General features: G+C 50.4%; 1 protein-coding gene across 4 annotated transcripts; it reads left to right on the forward strand.

The window, feature by feature from the left end:
- The first annotated feature begins 11725 nt into the window (after positions 1–11725).
- HRH2 (histamine receptor H2) lies at positions 11726–25807 on the forward strand. 4 transcript variants are annotated; one of them, XM_071758805.1, is made up of 5 exons: positions 11726–12411; positions 18103–21164; positions 21267–22519; positions 23097–23253; positions 25056–25184. In XM_071758805.1, the coding sequence occupies exon 2, from the start codon at positions 18471–18473 to the stop codon at positions 19599–19601; it is 1131 nt and encodes a 376-aa protein (XP_071614906.1). In that variant the 5' UTR covers positions 11726–12411; positions 18103–18470; the 3' UTR covers positions 19602–21164; positions 21267–22519; positions 23097–23253; positions 25056–25184. The 4 variants fall into 4 exon arrangements, with proteins under 4 accessions (XP_071614906.1, XP_071614905.1, XP_071614904.1 ...); XM_071758804.1 differs by having other exon boundaries at positions 21267–23253; XM_071758803.1 differs by lacking the exon at positions 21267–22519 and having other exon boundaries at positions 11727–12411; positions 18103–19597.
- Positions 25808–26329: the final 522 nt, after the last annotated feature.

Genomic DNA, 26329 nt, shown 5'->3' on the forward strand with positions numbered 1-26329 from the left:
GAAAATTTATGTGGTAGGATCTTAGCTATGGGTTTGCCTTCACTAGTACAGTGGGGCTAAAAACCACACAAACAGGACGCCACAGTAAATGAAAGCACTTGGCAGATTCAGAACATCTTTAACCAAAGGAAACACTGAGCTCCTATATATTTTCTCAAGAACATAATAAGTCAGGAAAGATCTTCTATATCTCTGTGCCAGAGAAGCTGCCTTGCTATTGTGATTTAGCTACCAGAGTTTACAATCTCTACAACAATTTCCTTTTCAGATAAGAAGCAGCAGGTCTCTGCCATCTCAGCAGATGGGTCTGCCTGAGGTGTCACAGGTGGAGGAAACCCAATAGAAAGCCTGAAGTCCCAGGGCTGAGTGACAGATCTGTACCTGAAAAGCTGGGCAGCGCTCTGAGCTCTGACTCATTCCCAGGGTGTGTAACAACTGCCTGCTGCTGCTGTCACAAGGTTTTGAAAGACAAAGATGTATCTTTCAAAGTTTATGGTTACAGAGAATTGCAGTCTGCATCAACAATTGCTTTGCAGGGCAATGTTGGTTGAAGTTACCCCTGGGATCTGGCTGTTGGTCAAGTCACACATTTGCCACTCAAAGCAAAGAAACTTGGAATATTAACAGCACAGTTACCCTTCTTGACAACCAAACACCACAAAGGTGTTGCTGCAGTCACAGCCAGGTACAAGCAGCAACAGCAGCCCTTTTTGGAAGACAAAATGTCGTGAAAAGAAACTTTGATTTCATCCTCTCTACAACTCAGACTCACAGCTTCCAAAAAACTATCATGTTCAGCAGAGAATCCAAGCTTTGCTCTCACCATCAGCATTTCCTTGCACATCCTTCAGACTCCCAAAACGATTGTACTTCAGATCATTGTGCTGGAAGGTGGATCCAGCTTGGTGGCTTACACTTAGCAAGCAGCCCTGGAAAGTCAGGCTCAGGTTCTTGGGAGGGAGAAGCTGCTACCACATTCCACGGCCCTTCTGTTGATCTGTCCTGAGCATCCTGGAAAAGAGATGCCACGTTCCCCTCTCTGGGACTGAAGATGCTGGGGAGGGTGAGTTATCAGTAAGGCAAGCAAGTTGTTCACAAGGAAATCTTTCCCTACCACCACCTTGGGTAGCACTGCAGAGGTCTCAGACCACTTCATCCCGTCCAGCACTGGGCACAGCAGTGCTCTGCCTGCTGCAGCCCCATGAGAACCAACCTGCCCTGCCAGGACACACTGCTTGGTCTCAGGAATGCCTGCAGGTGATGATGTGAAATGTGAATAAGGAAAGCAGCTTGTGCAGAAAAGTAATGAACCCTTTGGGATCTCCCCAGTTTATATGCAATTACACCAAGCAGCTAAAAAGGAGGAGTGCTTGGCAGAGAAGGGAGTCATAAAGCCCTCCAGCTCCCTGAGCAGTAAGTGATGTAAAGCAGTGTCAACATTTGAGGATGTATATGATCTTCTAGTTTACATATGTCAGGACATCTACTACTAAGATCTCATACAGCTACGACTACTTCTGTCTTCATCTGCAGCTGCTGATGAGCATGGCACAGAGTAACTCACTGAGCCTCGCCTTGCACAGGGGATTCCACTCCTTCATGCCAATTTATAGCCAATTCAGGATTTCAGCAACTGTTATTTATCACTAGGGCTCCCTGCTAACCGTTACCACATCAGTGAGGAGTTATTAAAATATGAGTTTCCAAATTAGTGACTCTGCATTCATTTCTTTTATGTTCGTTTCAGTTTATGAGGAATGTCAGCAAATCACAGGATCCCACTCAGGGTAAGTTGCCTGGGGATTTTACGCATGATGTTTCTGCTGAGCTGCAAAGGCAGTGTGGCAGAGAGCTCATCGTGCCACTCACAGTGCCTAGGGCACCAGGGAGAAGGAGCCCAACCACTTCCAAAGGATGATCAGGAAAGATGTTTAAAACATCTTGCAAGTATGGATTATGCTTCCCCATGCAGACTATAACATGCCCGGGCTCCAGGCTCATCTCCCAACTCCTGCAAAGTAATTCCTCTCCCCAGATGTATCATTACTGAGTGAGAGAAGAAATGAGACCCTGCTCTCTTTCTGCCAGATTTTTTTCACTGAGACAAGAGCTTTTCTCTCTGGTAGAACGAAAACTGGGGTTTGTTTTGTTTAGCAGCAAAGAAATAGCAGGTCTTGACTCCATGGATTTCTGGCAAAAGTTATGCCTTGGAAAAACAGTTCTGTTGGCAGCAAAGTGAAAGACTCCTGTCTGCTGGAGCAGTCTTTAGCCTTGGTGGATGTTTCTCCTGATCCCAGGCAGATGGAGCATGTCTCTTACCCTGTGGCACTCCAGCAATTTCTGCTCCAGGATCCCTGTGCCACATCAGAGCAGTCTCAGCAACAGAGCCAGAGCCAAAGCCATGGGTTCCCAGGAGGAGGGCTGGGAACAGGAGTTTGTGTACAGGCAGCAGAGTCAGAGATGCCAAGAGATGTCACTTCTTTGCAGACATGGAGGACCAGGAGGGTCAGGGAGGCAATGCTGAGGACCATCACATCAGTTGCACCAGTCACAGGTTTCTTGGAGTGCAGCTTCACCACATCAGTCCCGTGCAATGGCTTGGGCATAGGTTTAAGATGGGATTTCAAGAACAAGGGCTGCCTGGTGAGGTGAGAGACAATGCAGAGACACAAGGCAGAAAGAACAGAGCTCGAAGTTTGCTCCAGGTGACTCAGGTAAAAATGAGACTGTCTCCAGAGCTGTAGAAGAGCAACAGGACATGGAAGGGAAGAAGCAGCTGTTTGCTTTTCTTGCAGAGTCTTCTGGCTGGGATCAGTTTATCCCATGCAGAACCCTCCATTTCAGTAAGGATGGGTTTAGCCTCCAGTACAGAAATGACAAATGCCTCACCCATCACAGATAGCCAGCCAGGAGCTACCAAGAAGCTGAGCTGAGCATTGCACAAGGAGCTTGCTCTGTAACAGCTTCCATGAGAGCCACAGTGTAGCCAGCTTGGGCACAGCCTGTGGGACAGCTCTGTCTGAGGGTGACAGGACAGTGCAGATGGAGGACTCAGACAGTGCAGGAGAGACAGTAAAAGATTGAGTAGGACAGAGTTCCAAATCCCAGGACTGGTCTTCCCAAAACTGCGGTGGTGTTTGGAAAAAAGTTTTGACCTTTCTTTTTCATTTCTTTTTTTTTTTTTTTTTCTTTATAATTTTTTTCTTTTTTTTTAAATTTTTTTGGCATCTAGCCAGATAAAACAATGCTGTCCTGTTGCCTTCAGCCTTGTGTTACCATTCCCTTCCTACTGAACAGAGACCCACAAGCCCCAAACTCTGCAGAGCTCTCACGCTTTCTTTCTGCCCTGAAAGATGCCCACAGCTGATTTTCAGATGAAATTTTCCACCTTGCAAACAAAGCAGCAGGAGGAAAGGCAGGTGATATTTCATGCCCTTTCCCCCTCCACTGTAAAAGCAGAGGAAAGCTTGTGGAGGCACTGGAGTAGAACAGCCAGTTCAAGCTGCAGCTTTGAACATTGCTCCGTACATGGTGGTGCCCCAGAAATAGAAGGGAGGTAGATAAAAATAAACCACTGGGACCATTTCTCATCTTGATCCTTGGGAGCAAGGAGGCTCCTTCCTCATGGTCCTTCCTTCCTCCTTCCTACTCTGCTGCTGGTTCTCCCGACCCCAGCCCAGGTCCATGCTGCTGGCTGCCCCTCAGACAGGTCTGCATCCCTCAGTATGAACCAGCCAAGTGGTGAGTCTGGGGACTTGAATACAGAGATGGCCCGGACTCTCCTTTTGTGGTTTTGTACCTTTGATCTCTGGAACATGTATTTCAAGCCCAGAAAGGGCTTTTGTGCTGGACAAAGCAGTAACTACATAAAAGCATAGAGAGTGCTGATAAGAGTGGGGTAAAAAGGATTGTGCTGCAAAGCAAAAAGTCAGCCTACCTCTGTCTCGAAACGCCCAAGACATAAAGTGAGAACTGGCAAAGGTCAGGCTGAATTGGCTCTCACAGAGAATGGCAAGAAAAATAACAAGAGAAGCTTTAGCTTTTTACATCAGAAGAAAAGGAGGAAAAAAGAAATGGACCTGCTGTACAGAGAGGATGGGATAGATATTAAAGTTAGTCTGAGTGTGGTCCAAAACTAATGCATCATCTTTGCAATGTCCTGTCAGCATGCAGAGGGCACAAGGATAACAGGATGGAGGAGATGGATGTAGAAATTTCACATCACTTCACATCAAAAGTCATGTCATGGCTGCTTCATATCTGCCAGCACTGAACACCTGACACTGAAACCTGCTCATTGGAACATTCCCCAAGCACAAGGAAAGGAGAACAGAAAACACCAAACTTCAGCTTAAGAGAAGGGAAAATTGCAACTTCACCAACTACAGACCATGCAGCTAAGCCACGCCACATGCCAGGCGTAAAGTTCAAGGGAAGGGGCAGAGGGAGTTCAGAGTATATTAGCCTGTTTTCCACTCTCTCAAGGGTACCAGACAGTCAGATACAGCTCAAAGATAAGATATTGCCTCCTTAAATGGGAGGAATGGAGATCTAATCTACCTCAACTGCAGCTAAATATTTGCTGGAGCACCATGCCAAGTCTTTGATAGCCTGAGGGGACCAGAACTAGCCAAGGGGCTGTGAAGCATATGAGGGACAGTGCCAGGCTGCTGGGCTGGGTCAGAGCTATGGCAAGGGGCTGGGGCAGGCTTGGACAGGTTTTTTTTGGCTGGTCTCAGTCCAAAACCAGGACTGGGCTCACATCATTCATGGACTTGAAATGTCCCAGTTAAACAGAGATCCAGAAGCAAGAGCCTTTGAGCATCGCTGTAGAAGTATCACAGCTTTACATATTGGGACAAGTTTTAGTCCCAGCCAAAAATGCTGGAGGAACATCTCATTCCCTGCAGCTCCTGCCTGCCTGCAGCATACATGTGAGTGCTAATTCTCCTTCCTGTAACTGAAGCACTCATCATCTGACTTCCAGACATTTCTAGGAAAATCCCCAGCTCTGCTTGAAAGTCAAGGCTGCACCGTGCCTGATCATCTCTGCTAATCTAATGCTGCCTCCCAGATCCAGTGTACGCAGCCACCCTTTGCTATCAGGCTCCTGCTGCAAAGCCCAGTGGCAGCATCAGTTTGCTTATTTGGAGTGATTTACCTTTTAATTTCTCACCCTCCTTCTAAGAAGCCAACTCCCAAAAAAACCTATTTGCTCCATTACACCTCCCTGTGCCTCTCCAGGCTTCCAGGACACCTGGGAAGCAGTCTGGGTCCGGAGGGGCTCAGCTTGCAGAGGGCCCCAGGGGAATACTGGAATAACCACAGCTCTAATTCAATTTCTACCCATTTTGCCTTTTGCCTTCACTTCATTATAGAGAATTATTTTTTAAACTGAAGCAAACAGAGTCGATTCTGCTTCCAACTGAATTGCCCACAGGCTGGCTCATCTCCTCCAGCCAGCTGGTACAATCTTTACAGCAAGCTCCTCAACAGACCTGCATCCTTGTTTGCTGAGAAGCCCCCATCTTTTTCAGAAAGCAGCACTTAATTTCCGGTTAGTGGCTGTTTCATGCAGCTTTTCCAACTAGATAGGAAACTGCATCCATGCACAGACTTAAAAGAGAGTCATTCCCAGTTTGAATTGGGACAAAAAGTTGAAATCTCAATGTATTTTGCAAGTGAGGTGAACAAAGCAATGACAGAAAGGGTCATTTCACTTCCATTTCCAGCATTTCCTACAGCCCAACCTCCTTGCTATGCTGCAGATGAGCACAAACTTCTAAATAACTTGTTCCAAAGCAAAAAACCAACCCATTCTCCTTTGAAAAGTGTCAATGAGAGACTTCACAAAGATTCCTAAATATAGGTACTTCAAAAGAACAAGTGCAGTAAGAAGACTGGTCAAAACATATCCTTTCCTGCACAGACTGGCAGCTTTGAAGAACCTGTGTTTTCTGATGAAAAGATGCTAAACTACAAAGGTTCCCTGGGCATATTCCTGTGCTCCTGCAGCCCTGGCACAGCTGCCCATCCCAGCACAGGGGAATGTGCTGGTCCTGCCCCAGTACTAAGCAGGGAAGCTGGTGGGTGCAGGATGGCAGCCTGACTGCCTTTCCCAGGCTCATCATGGCTCTCTTCCACTATTTCCCTTACAGTCTGTGGTCCTGCTGTGTGGGACACAGAGCTTGGGACAAGGGGAGAGTAGATGCTTCACTGGGTTGAAGGACTTGGTTTGGACACCTGGCCAGGACCCCTTGCAACTGCCCCATCACTCCCATCCCATGTATAACCTAAACTCAGTGACTCTTCCCAAAGGGCAGCAAGATCACAGCTGCAATCCCATCACTTCCTGCAAGGCTGCAAATGTTACTCTGGGTTCCCCCAAATCCCATGCTCTACCTCCCCCAAGATGTCCCATGCTGAGCCCAGGCAGCAATCAGCAATGGGGACAGTACTGCCTCTACTAAGCAGTCCATTCAAGACAGCTGAATCTCACCAAAATACTTTTGAGCAGTTTTCATAATAATTTGAGCTGTTCTGGAGCACTCCCTGCAGAATCCAGCCGGGTTTTGGGGGAAGCATGCTCTTCTGAGAGATCTGTTTCCTATTTTTGTTGGCACATTGAACATAACCTCTGAATTAAAAATGTCTATTTCAGCTATTTTGATCAACTTCACTTCCTTTGGTGTAAAAGATACAATAAGAAGAGATGAGGTCTTACAAATTAAAAACCTCTCTTGCTTAACAAATTTTCTTTCTGCAATAATTGTCTGGGGAGAGATTTGAGCCCTACGTTTTGGCCTCAATCCAGACTGTGTAAGGGGAAGAAAAAAAGGTATTTTGGGGAATTTGTTGCTTCACCACATCAGCTCTCACATTTCCCATACAAGGCAGGATGGGTCTGGCGAGTCCAGCTGAGGTGAGCCTGGGCTCACTGTGTACCCATCCTGGGCACAGCTGTGTCGTCTCTCCTCCACTGTCATCAAGCACCTGTCACAAGTCTCAGCTTGTAGTTTACAGGGACAAGGCCCCAGGCATGTTTCACTGCCTGCATTTATTTTTTTTTTTTAATAGGTAGTTATTATTACTCAGCATGTATTTCACTCTGAGCCACTGAGGCCATTCCCACTTTGATGGCTCCCAGAAGCTCACAGTATATAGGGGTTGTGTTAAAGGAAGATGACAAAGCAATGCATGGGTGCTGGGGTGGCTGCTGCTGGCAATAACTCCTGCCAGGTGCTTCACTTCTATGCTGCCTTTGGGACTTTGTCCAATCTAAACTTCCTTAGGAAATCCCCTACAGTGCATGACCATCCTTATGATGAGTAAGTTTAAATTAATCTTGGTTTTTGAAGTCTAGGCTCTTAGCTATTATTTCTCCTCTCAAGGGTAGGGAACTCCTACTCTCCTGCCTTACAGCAAAACGGGAAATATATGCAGGTTATGACATCCACTGCTTCAAAATCCCATCAGTCTTTTCACAGAGGACAGGTCCTCCAGACTCTATCACATGTGCTCCTCATCCTGGGAGCTTTTGAGCCAGAAAAACCTCCATGAAGAGGAAGGAAGGTCACAGTTGGCTTTGCTCACCCTGGTTGATGCTCCAGGTTCTCCTGCACACAGGAGACACTGGATGCTGGTATCAGCCACGGTGAAGCCTGAGACTGTAAGAAGTCCCACCTGTAGCAGAGAACACTCACTGTGGGCCAGAGCAGAAAGATCCTCTGCTTCTTCACCCCCTCCCACATGCAGCAGGGAGCAGCATCCCACAGCTGCAGCCCCCATTTTCACAAAGTTACCTGCAGTGGGACATGAGATGGAGATAGATGCAGTTTGGCACAGAGGAACAGCACATTGCAGGGAGGGTTTCACACCCTGCCAGAGTGGCTCTTACTGTTGGGGTCTGCATGCAAAGACCTCCTGGTGCTCTGCACCCACAACGGCGCCCAGCCCCACATCTCGTGCTGGGCTCTGCTCAGCACCACATTGGCTTCATGGTCCCTCAGCATTTCTCAGTGTTTGGAGGGCTTCTCTGTGCCCAAACTGCCCGTGCTGGCAGGCCAGGCAGGGGCACAGCTGGGGCACAGTGCTGGGCTCGGGCAGGGTGTGTGCTGGCAGCAGCATCCGGCAGCCTGCCTGGGCAATGCCCGTGTACAGAGCTCCATCCTCCTTGCCAGCCCCACAACAGTCCCACTGCAGGGGAGCGTTTTGCTAATCCTTTCATTCCCAGCAGCACAACCTCCTGCCAGCTTTGCAGGGAAATGCTTCAGAAGCACCTGGGACTCAAGCTGGCATTCCTTCCCTACAGAGATGGGGCAGGAGCTGGCTTCCAGCTCTGAGAGGTTCTAAACCACCCCAACAGCCACAGGGCAGGGGTTTAGATAAGCAAACCAGACTTCACTGGCCCCAAGATGAACCCTGACAAGATGAACTCTTGCAGAAAGTGGCTGATCTTCCTGACAGAGTGCCCCAAAATAGCTGGGAGGGGTCTGAGCAGTCCTGCAGTCCCAAGCACCTTCCCCACCCTGCTCCTGGACCAAGAGGAACCTGCGGCTCAGCCTCCTCCATACCCAGAGAGGGCAACAGCTTTGTGCAGCCCCAAATTAACCTGCTGCCACAAGATATCACCCAGGCCATGATCTCAGCAGTGTTAGGAGGAGGATTAGATATTTATCTGGAAAACAAGGACACACACAATTGCATTTGGTAGGATTAGTGCTAAAGCCCATAAAAGACCCACTCAGTGGAGGTGCGGCTGGTTGCTCCCTTCCTGGGGATGCCTCATGCACACCAGCAGGTGGGTGCATGCTGCATCAAGGCTCTCACTGCCCTCCCAGCTTTGTGGTCTGGGGAAAAATGTCTGTCACCTTCTCCCGTGGACCTTGGCCTTTACTTTTTCTCTTTACAGAGCATCCGAGAGATGAAAGCTCCTCTACTGGTGTTACACAGACCACTCTCTCCCTAGCAGATTAACATTAACAGTTGTGTTTGAAAGAATTGAGGACCCTCCTTGGACACACTGGAAAACACGTGAGGTGTCAACTGCCAGAAGGACTCTCCATACTAGTGCAAAAACCAGCCAGCACCCGCCAGTCCTCATTAGAGCTTGGAGAGCTTTGTATAATACAAATAGACTGGCAACCTGGAAATAAACCTCTAACATCCTCTCTCTGCACTAAGAGAAGCTTAGGAAATATATCACAGACTGTTTCTATAGTCTGACACTATATCACAGCAGATGGGAACCTGCTAAGCCTCCCTGGGATCATCATTTCAGCAACAAAGGAGGTGGGAAAGGACCCAGCAGCCTTTTTTTTTTTTTTTTTCCCCAGCATATGTGTCCCAGTACAGGAAAGGTGCCTTTGGACAGAGATATTCCTGGAATTGCCAGAATTTATGGCATGCCAAAAATACATACGCAAGCAGGATGTTGCTCTGGAGCTCAGCCACAGCCTGGGGAGGGTCTCCCAGTACTGTGGGAGCTGGCTGGTCTGCAGGCAAGAGCAGTCCCTTGCACAGCTGCTTGGCCCCTGTGTTGGACTCACTGTAGCTGCTCTTACATGTCCCTTTCTTACAAAATTTATTTCCCACAAGTATGGCCTAGCTTACACAGCCCTAAGCAGGAAATATTAGAGATTTTGTCATAGTTTACCATTTTGTTTAGGACAGGATTTCTCTGGAAAGTGCTTGTTTAAAAAAGAAAAAAGCATATTAAAACTTAAGGAAGGTCAGTGCCTTTTAATATCACATAATACTATAAATACATATGTAATATATATAGATCCTGAAGTTTTCCCGTTGCAAATCTAAGTGTTCGGGTAGCTCAAGCAAGCTACTGGCCTCTCCCATCTAGCTAAGGAAGGTCTGTGACAGGGCCAGGACCTTTCCACGGCTTTTTAATTTTGAGCTGCACCTCTGAGCCATTCTTGAAGTTGAGCTGCCATATGTGATCTCCCAGGTTGGCTGCCACATTCCAGGCATAACTTTGCCTTCTGAGGCTTTTCAGGAGCTCTAGCATTTGCCAAATTTCACATCCCTATTCCTGGAGTACCAGACTTTCTCTGGCTTCTCTTGCACTTTCCCAGCTCCCAGCACTGCTGCTTTACACACACACAGATGTCAGAAGATCTCTCCATGCCATATCCAGACTCACTCCACAGCTCAGCACAGGCTACTTGGGGAATGTCCCAGTTTATGAGTGTCTCTGCTTGCTACCTACTCCATGCAGCCTGGCACCCTGCCTGAGATGTCCATGCTGCCCAGGCACCTGCAGCAGGTTGGCCATTGTGCCTCATGGTTTCTTCAAGTGTCTCCTTCCTTTTCAGACCTTGTCACCACTGGTGTTCTCCACCTACAGCCTCTGCAGGTTTTACATCTGCCACTTCACAGGTTGCTTCTGCTGATGTGCAGTGCACAGCAACCTTTGTCTGCAGGAATGCCCCTGTATGGCTCCTTTCAGCTGCTGCCCTGCACCTGACTGCATGGTCCATGCAGACTCCACTTCTCACATCTCCAATGCTGTGTTCTCCAGTTAACTCAGATCGAGCACACCAGCCCTTGCAGCCCCTCAGAAGCTCCACAGTCACACAGCTATCACACAAGATCAGGTGCTGGGGCTCTGCTGTGCTCAGGAGTTTGCAAAAGTGGTGGGGAACTCATGACCCCAGCCCCCTGCAAGCAGGGCAGCAGGGACCTGTTATGGGGAGTAATTAGGGCAAGGGGGCTGGAGAGGGGAACCTGCTCGGATAACCAGTCCTTTATCCCTACACAACAGACCCAAAAAAGGGGCTCTGGAACAAATCACCTCCCCAGTGACTTTAGCTGACGCAGACATTCCTGAACAGATTTGAATCTTGTTTTGCAGGAGGGATCCCTCCCCAACTACTTGAGAAGTTCCCAGCAACCAGTCTGCTGTTCTGCTACCCAGACATATCACAGGGCTGTAGATCAGTGGAAAAACTCTCCAGCTCCAGCACATCATAAGCTTATTAAAAACAGATCTGTGCTTTGGTCTGTAGAGATAAATGCCTCAAAGGCATTTTGATCTGTGAGCCAGTGTCACTGGTGTCCCTGTTTAGCAGGGAGGGAGACTGGGACATGGTCTTGGTGAACAGCACAGGGTGTTGAGAGAGCTCAGCACAGTTGGGACAGCAGCAAGATTCGTCTCCTTCCAGCTTAGGGAGCCCAGGGCAACATAATAATTCAGTCCCTGGCTGTTTGCTTGGGGGCTCAGAAGAAGCTCGTGGGGACCAAAGCACCTCACTCACAGTGCATCACTCCACGTGCTGCTGTCCCCAGCCCAGGAGGAGCCAGGGAGATGGCCAGGATCTGCTGGCAGTCAGCTGACAGCCCTGACAGCCCAGGATCTGCTCAGCTCAAGACAGAGGACTAAAAGGGGAAACAGGTCCTAGCACGGCTGGCCTGGCATTTGATATTCATACAGTGCTTTGAAACCCACAGCTGAAAGATTTTAGAGACATGAAAGGCTGTCACTACCTGTCTGTCGTTTGGTGTGGTTCCTCCCTGCCACAGCACATGCAAGGGACAACTTTCAGCAGAGTGCAGCCTTGTGGGAAAGATGCCGAAGCTGGAGAATCCCTGCCACTGACCCAGAGCAGGCAGAACAAATTCCCTGTCACGTGCAAGACCCCAGCAGACTGGTATGGGCTCCTCCTGCCACTTTGAGTTACACTAGGAGCAAAAGTGCACCCCAGTGTCTGCTGGGCTCCAGGTTCCTCCTCCGGTTTTGCAGCTACACAGTCTTTTTCCTTACCTCTACCTAATGCAACTGAGAGCCTCGATCCTCTGAGCCATCTCAGCTCTGGACTCAGCTGCCCTTACTCCCAGAGGGTTCACTTTGACTGCAAAGCAGGTCTGTGCTGGGAGCAAGGGATGGCACCAGGCCCCCTGGCAGCAAGTAAGAGTGCAGCAAAGAGCCACTCGGGAGGAAAGCTTTGCATGTGGCCAGCAAGCAGCAAGGGCCCCGAAACCTTAACTTTAGGGAGGAAGGTGACGGTAGCACACAAGCAAGCAGCAGCAAGAGGCAACAGACATCCCACAGCCCTCTCTGTGCCTGGCACAAGTGAGCACAGCCCGACACACTGCATGCCCAGAGCCCGGCTCACTTTCAGCATTTCAAATTTGCCGGATGATAACCTCAGTGTCTGAGTTCGCAGCTCTGATCCCACCCACTTGTGGTCTGACTCATGTTGCAGTCACCGAGCTGCATGGATATTGGTACGAGAGGAGGGAGGGAGGGAGGAAGGGAGGAGAGGGGCAGCCGCTGCTCGCAGCACTCACTGCGCTGCCTTCACAAACGGAGCCGCGCACGCCGAAAGTTGGAAGCAGCGAAGCCGACGAGGGCTCCCCGGCTGCTCAGAGGCTGTGGGAAAGCAGCACCTTCCCCAGGTAAAGCTTTTACCTTACTTTTGATTAGTTGTTACGCTGGTAAATCACTAGGTGAAATCTCAGAGGGGTTGGCGGGTCCTTGCTGAGGTTGGGGCATGCTAAGCACCTCACAGCAGGCCACCTGGTCAAAGCAAGAGGTTGTTACTCAGCAGACCCATCCATGTGCCATCATAATCCTCCTGGAGCAGAGGCCTGTTTGGGAACTTTTGCTGGCTGTTGTTGTCTGTGTTGGCTGGAACCGAGAACATCAGGGGCAGAAGAAGAACGTGTGTGGAGTGCTCCCAGGGCACAGAGGCAGCACCGTGCCTTGCCTGAGCATCAGAGTGCAAAGCATCTCTGCCCCAGCTGCCTCCCCATGATGTTTGCTGCACTGAGCTGCCAGGGAGCACCATCAGCCCCTTTCTCTGACCACCCCAGCCCCTCCATTCATCCCTCCACACCCAGGTAGTCGATGGGCACTGGACCAGGGGTTGCCCCATGCAGGGGCAGAGCTGGCTCTGCAGGGCAGGGTACCCCAAGCTGGGCACAAGAGGGGTGAGTGGTCCCCAAGGTTGGTATGACATGCCCACTGTCCCCCAGCTGGAATAGGCGTCAGCAGAAGACTAAAACCTTGGACTTCTGGAAACTCCTGCTGCTCAAATGAGCCCAGCACCTCTGTTTTCACTTTCACCTTTCACAGACACCCTCTGCAGAGCAAACTTTCAAAATGGTGACTGCTCTGCTGATTTCCTCATACCTCTTCAGGGTTGCCTCCTTTCAGGGGTCCTGAACTCTCTCTTACCCACAGAGCCCTTTTCCTTCTAAGGAGCTGATGGAGGGCTGGTGTAAATTCTGTCCTGCCTCTCCCAGCTCCTCTGCCCACCCCAAAGGCTGCCCAGCCCAAAGGCTGAAAGATACTGATGTGTATCTATCAGGGTTCAGTCTGGGATGGGTCACCAGGAAATAGACCAAGGTGCAGAGACAGAAATATCTACAGATGCAGTCGGGCAGGACTCTGATGCATCACCCCAGCCCCAGAGAGGTTGCAAAGGGGCTCTGCAAAAAAATGAGACTGCAAATGTCTATGTGCATCTGTAAGATTGCAGTGTGACCTGTGTGTGCCCACTTGATGCATGGGTGAATGCCCACAAGCAGCAAACAAGTGCCCTTCCCTAGGGGGTAGAGGGGAGACAAGCAATTGCAAGAAAGAGATGGTGACAAGGGAACAAGAGCTCCTAGAAATGGGGCTCACCCAGCAGAGGAGTGTGCTAGGGCATCTATGAAACACGGCACTGCATGGGAATAAAGGGAGGGCACAGCTCCTCCCAGAAAAGTTGCTCATAAACTAGAAACAAGCCCACAACCTCACCGAAGCTGTCCATGGACAGCAGGTGAAGATGGTTTCTGCACCACTCTCATGTTTGTCCTCTCTCATGTTGACCTCAAGCCCAAAATCTGGCGAATTTGGTCTTGTCCCATTGTGAGGCAGGCTCATGGCTCTGGCGAGGATCTAAGCAGCCCTTTGCCAGGGTCCCTGAAGCTCCCAGCCCTGCCTTCTCCCCACCATGGAACTTCAAACATCCTCTGTCAGACCAGAAGAAATCCCCACACTTCTGCTGCCTATCTCACAGCCTTAGCTGAAGTACCTCTAACAGCATGCCCAGATATTTAATCTCTGGAAGCATTTGAACATAATTTTAGAAAAAGCCATAACGCTCTGCTGCACGCTCTGCAGGGCCAGGGAATTTACTTTGCTTTAAATGAAGCTAAGGCAGCAGGCAGTGTGACATTTCAGGTCTGCCTGAGAGCAGAGCCCTTCTGTCCCCAGGACAGAACTAAAATGCTTAATGCAGAGCTTCCCCTGTGCTCCCAACCATCACTGTCAGTGCCCTTTCAGGAAGTGGGAAACACTTCCCAAAGGCAAGCTGCCACGTCCAGGCTCTCACAGACACTCACACCCATGTGTCCACTTGTGGTGCCAATCTATCTAGGCTTTTAACAGCTTATAAACTAGCATATTATGCCAGAAGTAGAAGGACGCAAATGGAGAGCAGCAAATTTATTACCTCCACTGCTGGAGCAGGCACTGTATCCCATTAGTCTTGCTGCAAATGTGCACAAAGTGCTGGAATAAATGATGCTGGAGGAGAGGACGCTGAAAGGCAGGGAGAAGGAATAAAAGGGTAAAACGCAAAAGAAATTCCCCACAGATAAATCACAGTTCCCCTACCCAGATGACATAATTGCCATTTTAAATGGGAACTCAGTAGATCAAATGTAACATGGGCTGCAACACAGACTGAAAATACCTATTCAGGCAGGAGTGACTGTGAATATTGTAAGGAAGCTATCAGGGAGCACATTACATTGGAAAGATCATTAATGCTCCAGAGAAGGCTATTAATAGAGTTCCTTAAAGATCATTAGTGATCTTGGCTCAGAAAATGTGACTTTCTTTAAGGAAATGTGCTTGTAAGAAACTTGGGAGAAGTTTTGAACTGAGAAGTTACCAAGTACTACAGAAGAATGAGAAGATCCAAACATATAGAGAAACACAGCAGGCTGGCACAAGCTCAGACACTTAGGAACTAACAGCAAAAATCACTACCCTAAGGAGCTGAAAACACTAGAGGAAAAATATCTGGCTTATAGGGAGCCCTGGGATGACTGCAACAAAACAAATGTAACCTGACAAGTCTTCACAGTGGAGATAGTGTCCATCAGAGCACCAGCACTGCTGGAAAAGGCACTAGAAGGATGACCCAGAAGCAATGTCCTACTCTGGTCCCTCACTGTCAGGAGGGTGATTTTGAAGCAGGAACAGGTCCAAGCTGTGATAATGAGGATAATCAGGTAAACATAAAAGCTGCCTGGTGTGACAGGGCTGGAAGGGTATAATTTATTCAGGCTTTTGCTAGGAAGGCTGCCACACAAAACAGCTGCTCTGCTTATACATCAAGGAGGAAATGAACTTGTTCTGCCAGAATGCAACAGGAACAGAGGACACGGGACCTGATATTAAAGGTGGCTGCAAGTGACCTGGGCAGAAAATCAGGGGCAGAGGTGGAGTCCCAGAGGGCCAGTGCTGCAGGAGAGAGCCTGGAGCTGGGTGCATTGTCCCAGGGGTTGCACTCCAAAGGCATTGAGCTGATCCCACAGTCCCCCATCCACACCAGCCCCCTGGCTTGCCTTTTCCTGCAAAGCCAGATCTGGAGGCTATGATCACTCCAGGGAATGTTTCCATGACATAATTTGGCCAAGGAATACAGGAAGGTCTCTCACCCCCATTGCAATTAGGGCTCCAACATCCTAAACCCAAGCTGGCAGGTAGCAGGTCCTGCCCTGTCCCATGGTGGAACAACATTCCAAGGATTTGAAGGCAGCTGAGCCCTGCAGCCCTCATGTGCAGGGCTTTGAGAGCTGTCAAGAGCTCAGCTCTACCTGGACTCCTCTGCAGAGATGAGGACACCTCTGTCCCCTTCATCTGGGGACTCCTACTCCTTCCTTACACAGCTCAGCCCAGTGGCTCTGTATCTCACTTGGACATAATTGCCATTCCCTGGCCAAGGGGAAGAAAAGCAAAACCAGAAAGTGTCCATTTCTTGCTGTAAGTTAATCAGAAAAAGGAGTAAGAAACAAAATTCCTTCTGGTCAGGTCTTCAGTGCAGGGCTGCCCTGTGGCACGGTGATGGGTGCTGAGCATGGCAATGTGCCCGGAGCTGGGACCCACCCTGAGACAAGCCCCAGCCCACGTGAGCTGTGAGAGCCGGTGGCGGAACAGGTTGTTGATGTGTGGTGAAGCAGCCACGTAGGAGGCTGTGATCCACCCCTAGCATTTTCTAAGTGTGCTACTCCCCCTATAATTTACCCTGCCATTTCCACATGTTGAGAGCGATGAAAAAGCATCCTTTTCACTTGGAAATACCCTTCTCCAAGAACAACCTGTTCTCGTCATTGCTGTCAGCAGGAAGGCAGTGCTCAGCTTGTTCCACACTCCTTTTGTGCACAAACAAAGAGCTTTCCATGGCAAGAGCCTGCGCTGCAGCAGGAGGTGAGGAACCGCTGCCACCATGGCTGAAAGAATTGCATCCCTCTCCCAACAGCCTTAATCCCAGTGCCCAGGTTCAGAGGACTCCCTGTATGGCAATGAGTTTGCTCTGCTCAGTAGAGGGCTTCCCACAGGCCAGTTCATCATTTGTCATTTATCTCCAGTTCCTTTAGAAGCAGCAGATATAATCTCTAATCTCTCTGGTCCGCTCCCCCTCTTGCCACCCTACAGCTCCTGTCAGCCAGTGGTTATTTACTCACAGAGTCTCCTCAGTATACTCCCCCCCGTTGGTGCCCATGCCTTTACCTTGAATCAAAGACATAAAAAGTCTGAAGAGTATTTCAGCCTGCTTCACATAGTTATCTGGCTCTTGCAAGGCAAGTTTAACTTTAAAATCTCACCTCTATCCTCTGCCAAGGCTGGACCTTTTCTGTTCCTGGAGTTTCTTCTGCTTGTTCCACTTCTGCAGCCTGTTGCACCCTGCAGAGAATCCACCTTCTCTACCTTCCTGCACAAGCTTGTGCACCACCAGGGAGGGCTTCACTGCTGCTCCATGGGCTGCAGAGAGTCAGGGAAGTGGGTCCTGCACCAACCACAGGGACAGGCACAGCTCTCCACCACCAGCTCGTGGGGGAAGATGAGGATACCGTCCTCATCTGGAGACATGTGGGAGGAGAGACCACAGCTGGAGCACTGGCAGCTCCATGAGGTCTCAGCATAGGCAGTCAGGATTCTCATCCTGCTCTTAACCCCCTCTCTCATGTCCTTTCAGTGCCTCAGTTTCCCTCCAGGCACCTTCCTGGCATGGGTGTTGCTTGCCGCAGAAACTGAGGGCCCTTTGGATCTAGTAGTAGCATGGTCCTGGAGACCACTGTAATCAGCAGCTAAAAACTCTTTTGGAGATCAAAGGGGTTTGCTGTGTTGTTTCTGCCCTTGCAAAATACAGTTTTGTTACTTATATCCAGACAGAAAAGAGTCAGAAAAAGTATGTCCTCTACTCTGTGTTCCTGTCCCACAGCAGGAGCAGGTCCATCCAAACTCTCTTGGAAAAGCAAACCTCCATGCTGCCCTTCAGTTGCTGGGAATGGGACTGATGAAGCTGTCAGAGCCCTTTCCAGTCACCTCATCCCCAGGACATTGCATTACTGACAAAAGGATTCCTCTTTTCCCCAGGGCCCAGAGCAGAGCAAGGATTTCCTCTCTGGGCTACAGGAGCCAAGGTGGTTGCTGATGGCAGGGACCAACACAAGGCATGGGCTGCTGCAAAGTGCATATACAAATGCAAAGTTAGGAGACTTACAGCCATAGTCAAGCTTCTGAAATGACTGGTTTTGCTAGAAGTCATAAGAAAAGCACACTGCTTTCTCAGGAAAACACTTTTCTTGTATCCTTCCAGTCCTTGTTTTTGTTGCAAGCCTGTAAGAACTTGGTGTCTCTAAAAATCCCTTCCCTTCTCAACATCCTGATGTTACATGGGCACATCTGGGGCTGGGGGAGGCTGGCTGGCAGGGGACGTGTGTGCCTAACTGACAGGGGACTTCCCAGTTGACATATAAGTGGCCTGCAGCATCTAGAGAGGTGCAGAAGCCCATTTTGGAGGGGTTTGAGGGGTGGCTCAAAGGACCTTTGCTCACTACAGCTCTGAGTTAGTGCTTTCTTTGCAGGTTTTCCTCGGGAGGTGGCAAAGCTCCGTACCTTCTAGAGTACTGCTGACTGCTGTCACCAATCAAACATGCAGAGTACCTGAGACTGCCCCCAAGACCTTGATCCTATGGTCACTCAGAGGAAAAAATACAGGAGAGAAAAAGGAAGCAGTTGAGACCCACCAGCTGCCATGCAGGATCTGATCCAGCACTGAGGTCCCAGACGGGGCCAATGGGTACAAGCAAGTCACAGGGCCATATCTTTCTGTAGACCATGTCATTCCTAGCATACAAGGTTGAATACCTGAAGTGACTCTGCAATGTTCTCCAAGGTCACCTTGGAGAGGGCTGTAGGGCTGCCTGGTGGACACTGACACCAAGTAGCATTGATGCTGGTGAGAGCAGGGCTGCTCCATCCATACAACGGCACTATGAATCAATCTCACAACCATACAAGCTCTCCAAAAAGCAACTTGCCCCTTCAGTTGCTGGCTGGGTCCTTCCTTGTCATCCTCATCATAATCACTCTCTGTGGTAACATCATTGTCTGCCTGGCCGTCACCTTTGACCGTCGGCTGCGCAGCTTGACCAACTGCATGATTGTCTCCTTGGCCATCACTGACCTCTTGCTGGCACTCCTGGTGCTGCCATTATCTGCCTTCTATGAACTGTCCAAAGAGTGGCCTTTTGGCAGCACTTTGTGCAACATCTACACCAGCCTGGATGTCATGCTGTGCACGGCTTCCATCCTTAACCTCTTCATGATCAGCCTGGATCGCTACTTTGCTGTCACCACCCCTCTCCGCTACAGCCAGCTGGTCACTCGCTCCCGAGTAACTGTGGGTTTGGTTGTTATTTGGATTGTTTCACTGATGGTCTCCTTCCTACCCATCCACCTGGGCTGGAACACTAATGGGACAGCAGTCCAAAACACAGTCCCCAACTGCAGCAAGGAGTGCATACTGGAGGTGAACCCTCTGTACGGGCTCGTAGATGCCTTGCTCACCTTCTACATCCCTTTGGTCATCATGTGCATCACCTACTACCGGATATTCAGGATAGCGAGGGAGCAAGCCAAGAGGATAAACCACACATGGTGCTGCAGCAGCAACACTCCCATGCCACCCATGGTGAAAGAACACAAAGCCACCGTGACGCTGGCAGTGGTGATGGGAGCATTCATTGTGTGCTGGTTCCCCTATTTCACAGTATTCATATATCGAGGGGTGTGGGGGGACAGCAAGGTGAAAGGAACACCCATGTCCATTGTCCTCTGGCTGGGCTATGCCAACTCGGCCCTAAACCCCATCCTGTATGGGACACTCAACAGGGATTTCCGACTGGCATACCAGCACCTGCTGCACTGCTGCAGGACTGGGGGCCCCAGGAGCTCCCACCTGCCTCCCCTCCAGAAGGCTCAGTCTCGGGGAAGAAGCTGCAGGCAGGAGGGTAAACCTCTCAAATTGGAGATGAGGAATGGAAAAGGGATCTTGCTGACTGATGGAGCCCTCAAGAGGTAAGAGCCTTCTTATGTGCCTTCTTTGATGGGAAGTCCAGCCTGAAAGAGGGAGGAAGAGTTAGGGACCCCATGTTGTCCACGAGCTTTTGAGCAACAAGCCAACGCCACAGCAGGAGATCTTTGACCAGGCAACTCTTGCTCTTTGCAGCCATTCAGAAGTTCATCACCACCAGCAGGGACCCAGCTCACATCCCTCCATGCTGGCAGCACAGGACTGGCTATTCCTGCTTCACATGAGGCTGGCCACCCCTGCAACTGCACCCGTTCACTGGGAGCACAAAATGTCCCCAGCCTTGCTGGGTAGTGGGGACCATTTTGTCATCACAATTTTCTGTGTGGAACAGAGGACGACCATTAGCTGTATCTGCTCCCAAAAACCAGCTGTGTCCTCTGGTGGCAGACAGCCAGCAAAGTCTGGGCACGTCACAGAGCTGCAGTGGCTTGGGAAAGGTGACAGCCCATCACAGGAAAAGGAACAGGGTGTTAGCCCTGGGGCACAGAGTCTGGGCACCCACAACCAGGCTGTGAGTCCCTGGAGGAGCCAAAGTCTGGGTTTCCATCTCCCTGCAGAGCAGCTCAGCAGTTTCCCTTCCTGGCCAGGCCACACGCCCTCAGCATTTCAGCTGTCAGTTTGCATCAGCAATGAATTCAGCCAACAGCATGTTCCATTCCCTTGTCTGGGAAGGAGAAAAAAGAGCCAAAATTAGGTTGGCAAATGTTTTTAGAAATACAAATACCCATGTAAAGTTAGAGCAGAAAAATTTCAAAAATTCCCTCAGCATGACCCCAGACACGTCCCAGGGGTCAAGTCCCTCAGAGGGGTGTGGGTACAGTGAGGTAACAAGATGGGTGCAAGGCAGGTCAGCTGTGCTGGGCTGTGGCACCCGTCTGCTCCCCAGGCACCCGTGTCCCCACAGGGCTGAGCCACACAGATGCTGCCTTGCTCAAAGGCACCTGAGTATAAGAAGGGATAAGCACACTGTATGCCATGCTGTGGGCTGCTGTTCCCGAGACTTTAATCTAACTTCCAGGCAGTACCTGATAAGCAGCCCAGAAACTTTCCATCCCAAAGATAAGGAGTCCTTTGACTCCCCATTCCCAGCATGCCAGCAAAGAAGCCGCTCTCGTGCTCTCCTGCAGCACGTGCTCTTGATCCTGTCCCAGAAATATGGTCTCAAGACACCAAAAAGAGAACACAGGGAGGTGAACCAAAGGGCAGAGCCATTCAAAATGCTCATCCAGCATTGTGCCTCCCCTGGGTATCACGTGTGACATTGCACAAGGCAGAGGGACAACTTGGAGCAGGAGAGTCTGCCCTGGGAGGTACAGAGGGATGGAGGAACACAAATACAAGACTGCAGCTCCTGAGTTTGCCTTTTCAGCTTCTGAGGAGCTAATAAAGAGTGCAAAGTTATAGAATTATATAGATATATTGCACGTGTATACAAAAGCATCTGGAGCGAGTGTGTCTGGCATGGCCAACATGCTCCTGCAAAGAGAGAGCTGTGGTTTGTACTCACACAGAAGTGCAGCTCCTGGGTAAACTGGAAGCTCATGCACTGGGGTTCTACAGCTGGCCAGGGAGAGCTGGCAGTGGGTAATGGGCTGGTGGCACTTCCCTACACAGCTGAGAAGAAGAAACAAAAATGTCAGTAACTTCTTGAAGTGCTGCCATGGTGCAAAGAGAGAATAGTGTGATAGCAGAAAGAAAAGAGGAAGAAAACTGGGCTTCTTTTACCCAGGCAGAGGTCAGGGTAACTGACCTGCTGGCTTTTCCTCTCCCCACTTTCCCAGGTAGACAAGGTCCCTTCCGTGTTCCCTGAAGGGCCTGACCCTCCTACAGGAGTTGTATCTGAAGCCCACACCAGGGTCAGTGGCAGTCAGGAAACCTCCATCCCCAAACTCTCAGCTTGCTGGTGCCTGGTGCCAGCAGAGCTTGACAAAAGCCCCCACACAGAGACCTGGCGTGTGGTTCCAGGCTGTCCTTACCTTTGATGAAACGCCCACACACACACTGCTAAAATCAACCCCCATGAGCTTCCCAGATGGATTTGCTCCCAAGGAGGTCAGAGGGAAGAGGGTGAGCAGCAACCAGTGCCATAACAGTGCAGAGACATGAGACACAGGACTCGTGGGAAAGTGAGAGAAGGAGACTCAAGCACAGAGATGTTTTCTGACCTTTCAAAATCCAGAGATCTCCTTTCTGCCCTACACAACACCACTGCTGTGGTTTCTGCTTTCATTCAGCTAGGAGCTGCTCAAGTGCTGCATGATCAGTTATTGCTTTTACTTTTTACTTCTCTTCTTAGCAGAAGTTTTTCTTTTACTTCTCTTTCTTGCATAGAAACACTGCACCAAAGATCACTTGGGGCCCCTTCCAAACCTTTTTTTTTTATCATATATACAAACATTTGCTGTCAGCAGATGATCAGCTAATACCATACAGGACAAGAGAGCACAGGATTTGCCTGTGCATGAAAACCCTGGCAATCAGTTTCACCCTAAGCATAAACCAAGCTCCTCTCCCCCTTCCCTTCTGCACAGTCTTCCCAGTTGTCTGCCCTGGTCACATTAGCAGAAGAACACCACAAATCACTCCAGAGACTCATAACCCCTTAAATAAGAAGGACAAGAGCACAGAAGAGCTCAGCTCAGAGCAGTTCCATGAGGTCATTCAAGGGAAAGCATGACCAGTAGTATTTTGAACTGTTGCCCTTAATAACAACATTCTTCCTTGTAATGAGGATTAGAGAATAATCCAACAAACCAACAAACGATGACAGGAATGCTGGAGAACTGCAACCCATCTCGGGGACATCAGAACAGAAAGTCAGAGTCATCACTGTTTTGGAAATCAAAAGGCCACAGGAACACCACAGCCATTAAAGGGCTGGAGAAATTTCCATGGGTGAGAACCAGGTAGGGTGGAGAGTACAGAACCAAGCAGGGATATAAGGGAAGACAGTCACTTCTGCCTCCATACCAAGCACCAGAGGCAATGCACAGAAACCAGTATAGGAAATCACTACTGGTATCCACAGCACCTGAGGGACACCAGGAATCTGTTTCACTGCAGTGGGACAGGACTCTGAAGAGGAGCATGCCAAGAACTGGGCATGGCTGCAGGTTGTGAGAACAGTCCTTGAGGTCCAGAGGGATTAAAGACCTGAGAGAAGGAACATTCAGCACTAAGAGGGAGGTATCGGGCAGAAAATGCCAGAGTGAAGCAGTTGGCTCTAGACCACCCTCTTGCACACATCAGCTATGCTCAGAGCAGGCCCATGGCCACAATACATGGGCAGACAGAAGCCAGTTCCCATAGGAAAGGATCATTGTGCCAAGCACACAACATGTACCTCTCCAGCTGCCAGACACCAAGCAGGCACTCCCTGGTGCTCCACAGAGCAGAGCCAGGCTGGACCAGGCAGACATTGACCAATTAATGTCTTTTGCTCTGTTTTATTTCTGTCTTCATGTGCAATTTAACTCTTTCCAGTGCCAGAGCTTTCCCGTGAGTCTCAGCCAGCCCACTGCCCTAGGATCCATATCTCCCCGCCTTTGATTCCTGGCTGCCTTCTAAAATCCTGTGAGGATGAAAGGAAAACACTGTTTTCCTCAGGGAGAAACTCAATGGCAGAGGCAAAGGTTGCAGGGTGAGTATGGGGCCATTGTCACTCAGTGCAATCAAGGGGAGGGGGCAGCTCTCTCTGCTCTGACAGCTGCTGCATTTTCTGTGGTCCAATCATTCCATCCTGACAGTTCTGGCGTAGAGGGCAATGGCATCAGAGGTCCATCTTCATTCCTGTCATCAGCACCATTTGCTTCCCAAATCCAGCCCCAAGCCCAGGGAAGGTGCACAGAGCTTTGCACTGCCCCAGCTGGTGAATGTGAGCTTACACAGTCACCCTGCAATTATGCCCTGGAAAATCCCTGCACCCTGCCTGTCTGTCCACATACTGCAGAGGCAGCTGTGTTCAGACTGCAGATTTCCACCATGCTTCATTTTCATGCAAGCCTGTGTCACCTCCACATAAATTGCCAGCAGCTTTCACAAGGGTGCTGGCAGGGCTCTAGGGGTGAGGGACTGATGCTGCACTGGGCATTGCTGCTCCCTCCCAGTGGCACAGGGATGGAGGACATGGGGCCGTGCATGGTCATGCCTCTCAGCTCTAGGAAGCTGCTTTGTGCAGCCGTTCTCAGGAAGAGCCAGGCAAGGTCACCTTGACCTCCACGTGCTCTGCCTCCAATGCTGTGTGCTGATAACCTGGGCTCTCCCGTATTGATTGTGCCCTGGGAGAGAAAACAGAGTCACCCACGTGCTGGAAGCTAAGTACATTTGTCCTTGCTGTACACTGAGCACTGGTGACCTTAGCCAAGGTCATGGCCATGGTGCTACCCACTCACATGTGCAGCCTAGAGGGGGCTGGGGCTGTTGCAGGGTCCCCCCCCAGCCCTGGGGCACAGCATCAGCTCACACCTCTCAGAGGGCCTACTCATGAATCACCTTGTAAATACTATTGCCCATCAGCAGAACCAGAGCAGAACCTCCTCCAGAGGCTTGGAGAGCAAGGTGGCAGGAGCAGGAGAGGGGAGCAAGATGACCATGAACCCACAGACCCTGCTGGCCTGCAGATCCCTCAGTACACAAATATCACCCAGCAGGGAGGTCACAGTGCAGAGGCTGCTTCCCAGGGTGGCGGTGGCAGTGGCATTGCCATGGCCCCAGCACTGTCCCATGGGCATGAGCAGAGTGAAACCCCAGCCCTGGAGAGCAGCAAGACCCTCACCAGTGTAGAGTCATCTCTGCTCCTATCATTGTCCAACAGCAGGGTCAGAGGGGGCACCAGCTCTCCTGCTTCATGCTTTCCCTATCTGTGCTGCACAAATCTGAAACACATTTAGTTTCCATGGGGTGAACGAAAAAATACCAGCCACCCCCTGAGAGACTGCTAATCTAATAGCAGACTGTCACAAAGTTGGTCTGCAAGAGAGGTTTGCAGATCTGAGCTCCTGTTCTGGCCACAGATTTCCTCTCTGTGCCATGGGGATGGGGACAGGAAATGTCACCTCACACAGAGCACCTGTCTAAGAGTCCCCAACCCACTTGCCTCTGAAGATGCACCAGTCCTAGGACACCTGCTTTTATCAAGCTATCTGCAGAGGAAGCAACCCTGCTGCTGCTGGCCAGTCCAAGCAAGACTCAACAAGAGCAGGTAGAGAGAGCCACAAAGCAAAGTGATGTTACTCAGAGCGATATCAGATCATGGGTCCTGGGGTGATGTGAGCCTGCCCAAATGTCAGCATTCAGCACATAGCTGTGGTTTGCCAAGAGCATCCTCACCACTGTGGAGGCTTTAATGCAGCCTCCCTTATGTTGAGGATCATAAAAATGAGGGGAAAAGAATCCAACTGCATCTTGCAAAACCAATGAACCCCCTTTTCTGTTCCTCTGCAGGATCCCTGCCCTGGCACGGAACATTTTCTTTATCCCCAGGCACTGCTGGAGAGGCCTTTGCCTGCCCAAGTTTCTTCCCAGGAGGGTGGTGTGTTTGAAGAACCTTCAGAGGAGCTACAGAAGAACCTCTTCCCTGCCCCAGTGGGGCTGGGACACCTCTAGCATCAAGCCCTGCACCAGCAGGCAACAGTGCCCAAAGACCTGGGTTGGGACCCAACATGTACCCCCAGCAGGGCCAGTATGGGGGTGCTCTTCTTAGGTCCAGGGCAGTGGGTCAGGCTGAGAAAGTACAGAGCAAGGGAGGGAAAGGGGCTACTGCCAAGGTCTCGGTGCCAGACAGGCCAGCCTAGGATGGAGAAAGGGGAACACAGGTGCTACCCTCCACAGTGCCCTGTCCAAGGCGAAAGTCCTGGCAAGGCTGGGGAGTGAGGTGTGATGTGGCAGGAGGGCTAAGGCATGGCATATGTCAGCTGCCACAAAGTCCATGCAGAGGATACTTGGTCCTGCAGCATCTATGACAGGGCAAGCCTGCTTTCTGTATCTGCTTCTCACTTCCCTGTCCCAGCCCTGTTGCAAGAAGAGGCTCTGGAGCCTGCTATACCATGGGGAAGACACTAAGCAACTGGGATTTGTCCACAGGCTCTGCCCTCCCTGGCAGCTCAACACTAAAACTGCCAATACAGAGTATTTCTGAACTGAACCTGTGCAGAAATAATCAATGGTATAAACCAGTATTTAAAACAGTGGGAAAATGAGATTATTGATTTCTTTGGGTATGGTTTGTCCTGGGAAGAGCCTCCCTGTCACCCTACAGCTTGCTGCCCCATCCCTGTGCTGAGACAGCCTGGACACACAGCACAAGCTCCCAGGACACAAACTGCAGCCACCTCGGGCAGAGTTGTCACCCCCCAGAGAGCACCTTGACCTGTGGAACCAGCTGACCTGGTCCCCCAAGCCCTGAGCTGGTGGGAAGGGGGCAGCAGGCAACAAGGACTAGCTAAGACAGGAACGAACAAGGATCCCTTCACATACTGTGGGGCAAGAGTTTTCTTCCCGATATCACCCCCGGGCACATCATCCTAATTCTGCACCCCTCAGGATCCCCAGGGCACCCGCAGGAACCCCCCAAGAAGGGAGGGTGCTGAGCCCCAAGGCTGGCTGGCTCCATAGGTGCCTGGGCTCTGCCCTTGGAGGGGGAAGGGGCAAGGGCAGAGCTGGGGCTCCGGTGCCCCTCCAGCTGCTCCGGGACACGCCTGCCCCCAGCCTCGGGGCTG

Source organism: Heliangelus exortis, chromosome 15, assembly GCF_036169615.1.
Source record: "Heliangelus exortis chromosome 15, bHelExo1.hap1, whole genome shotgun sequence".
NCBI lineage: Eukaryota > Metazoa > Chordata > Aves > Apodiformes > Trochilidae > Heliangelus > Heliangelus exortis.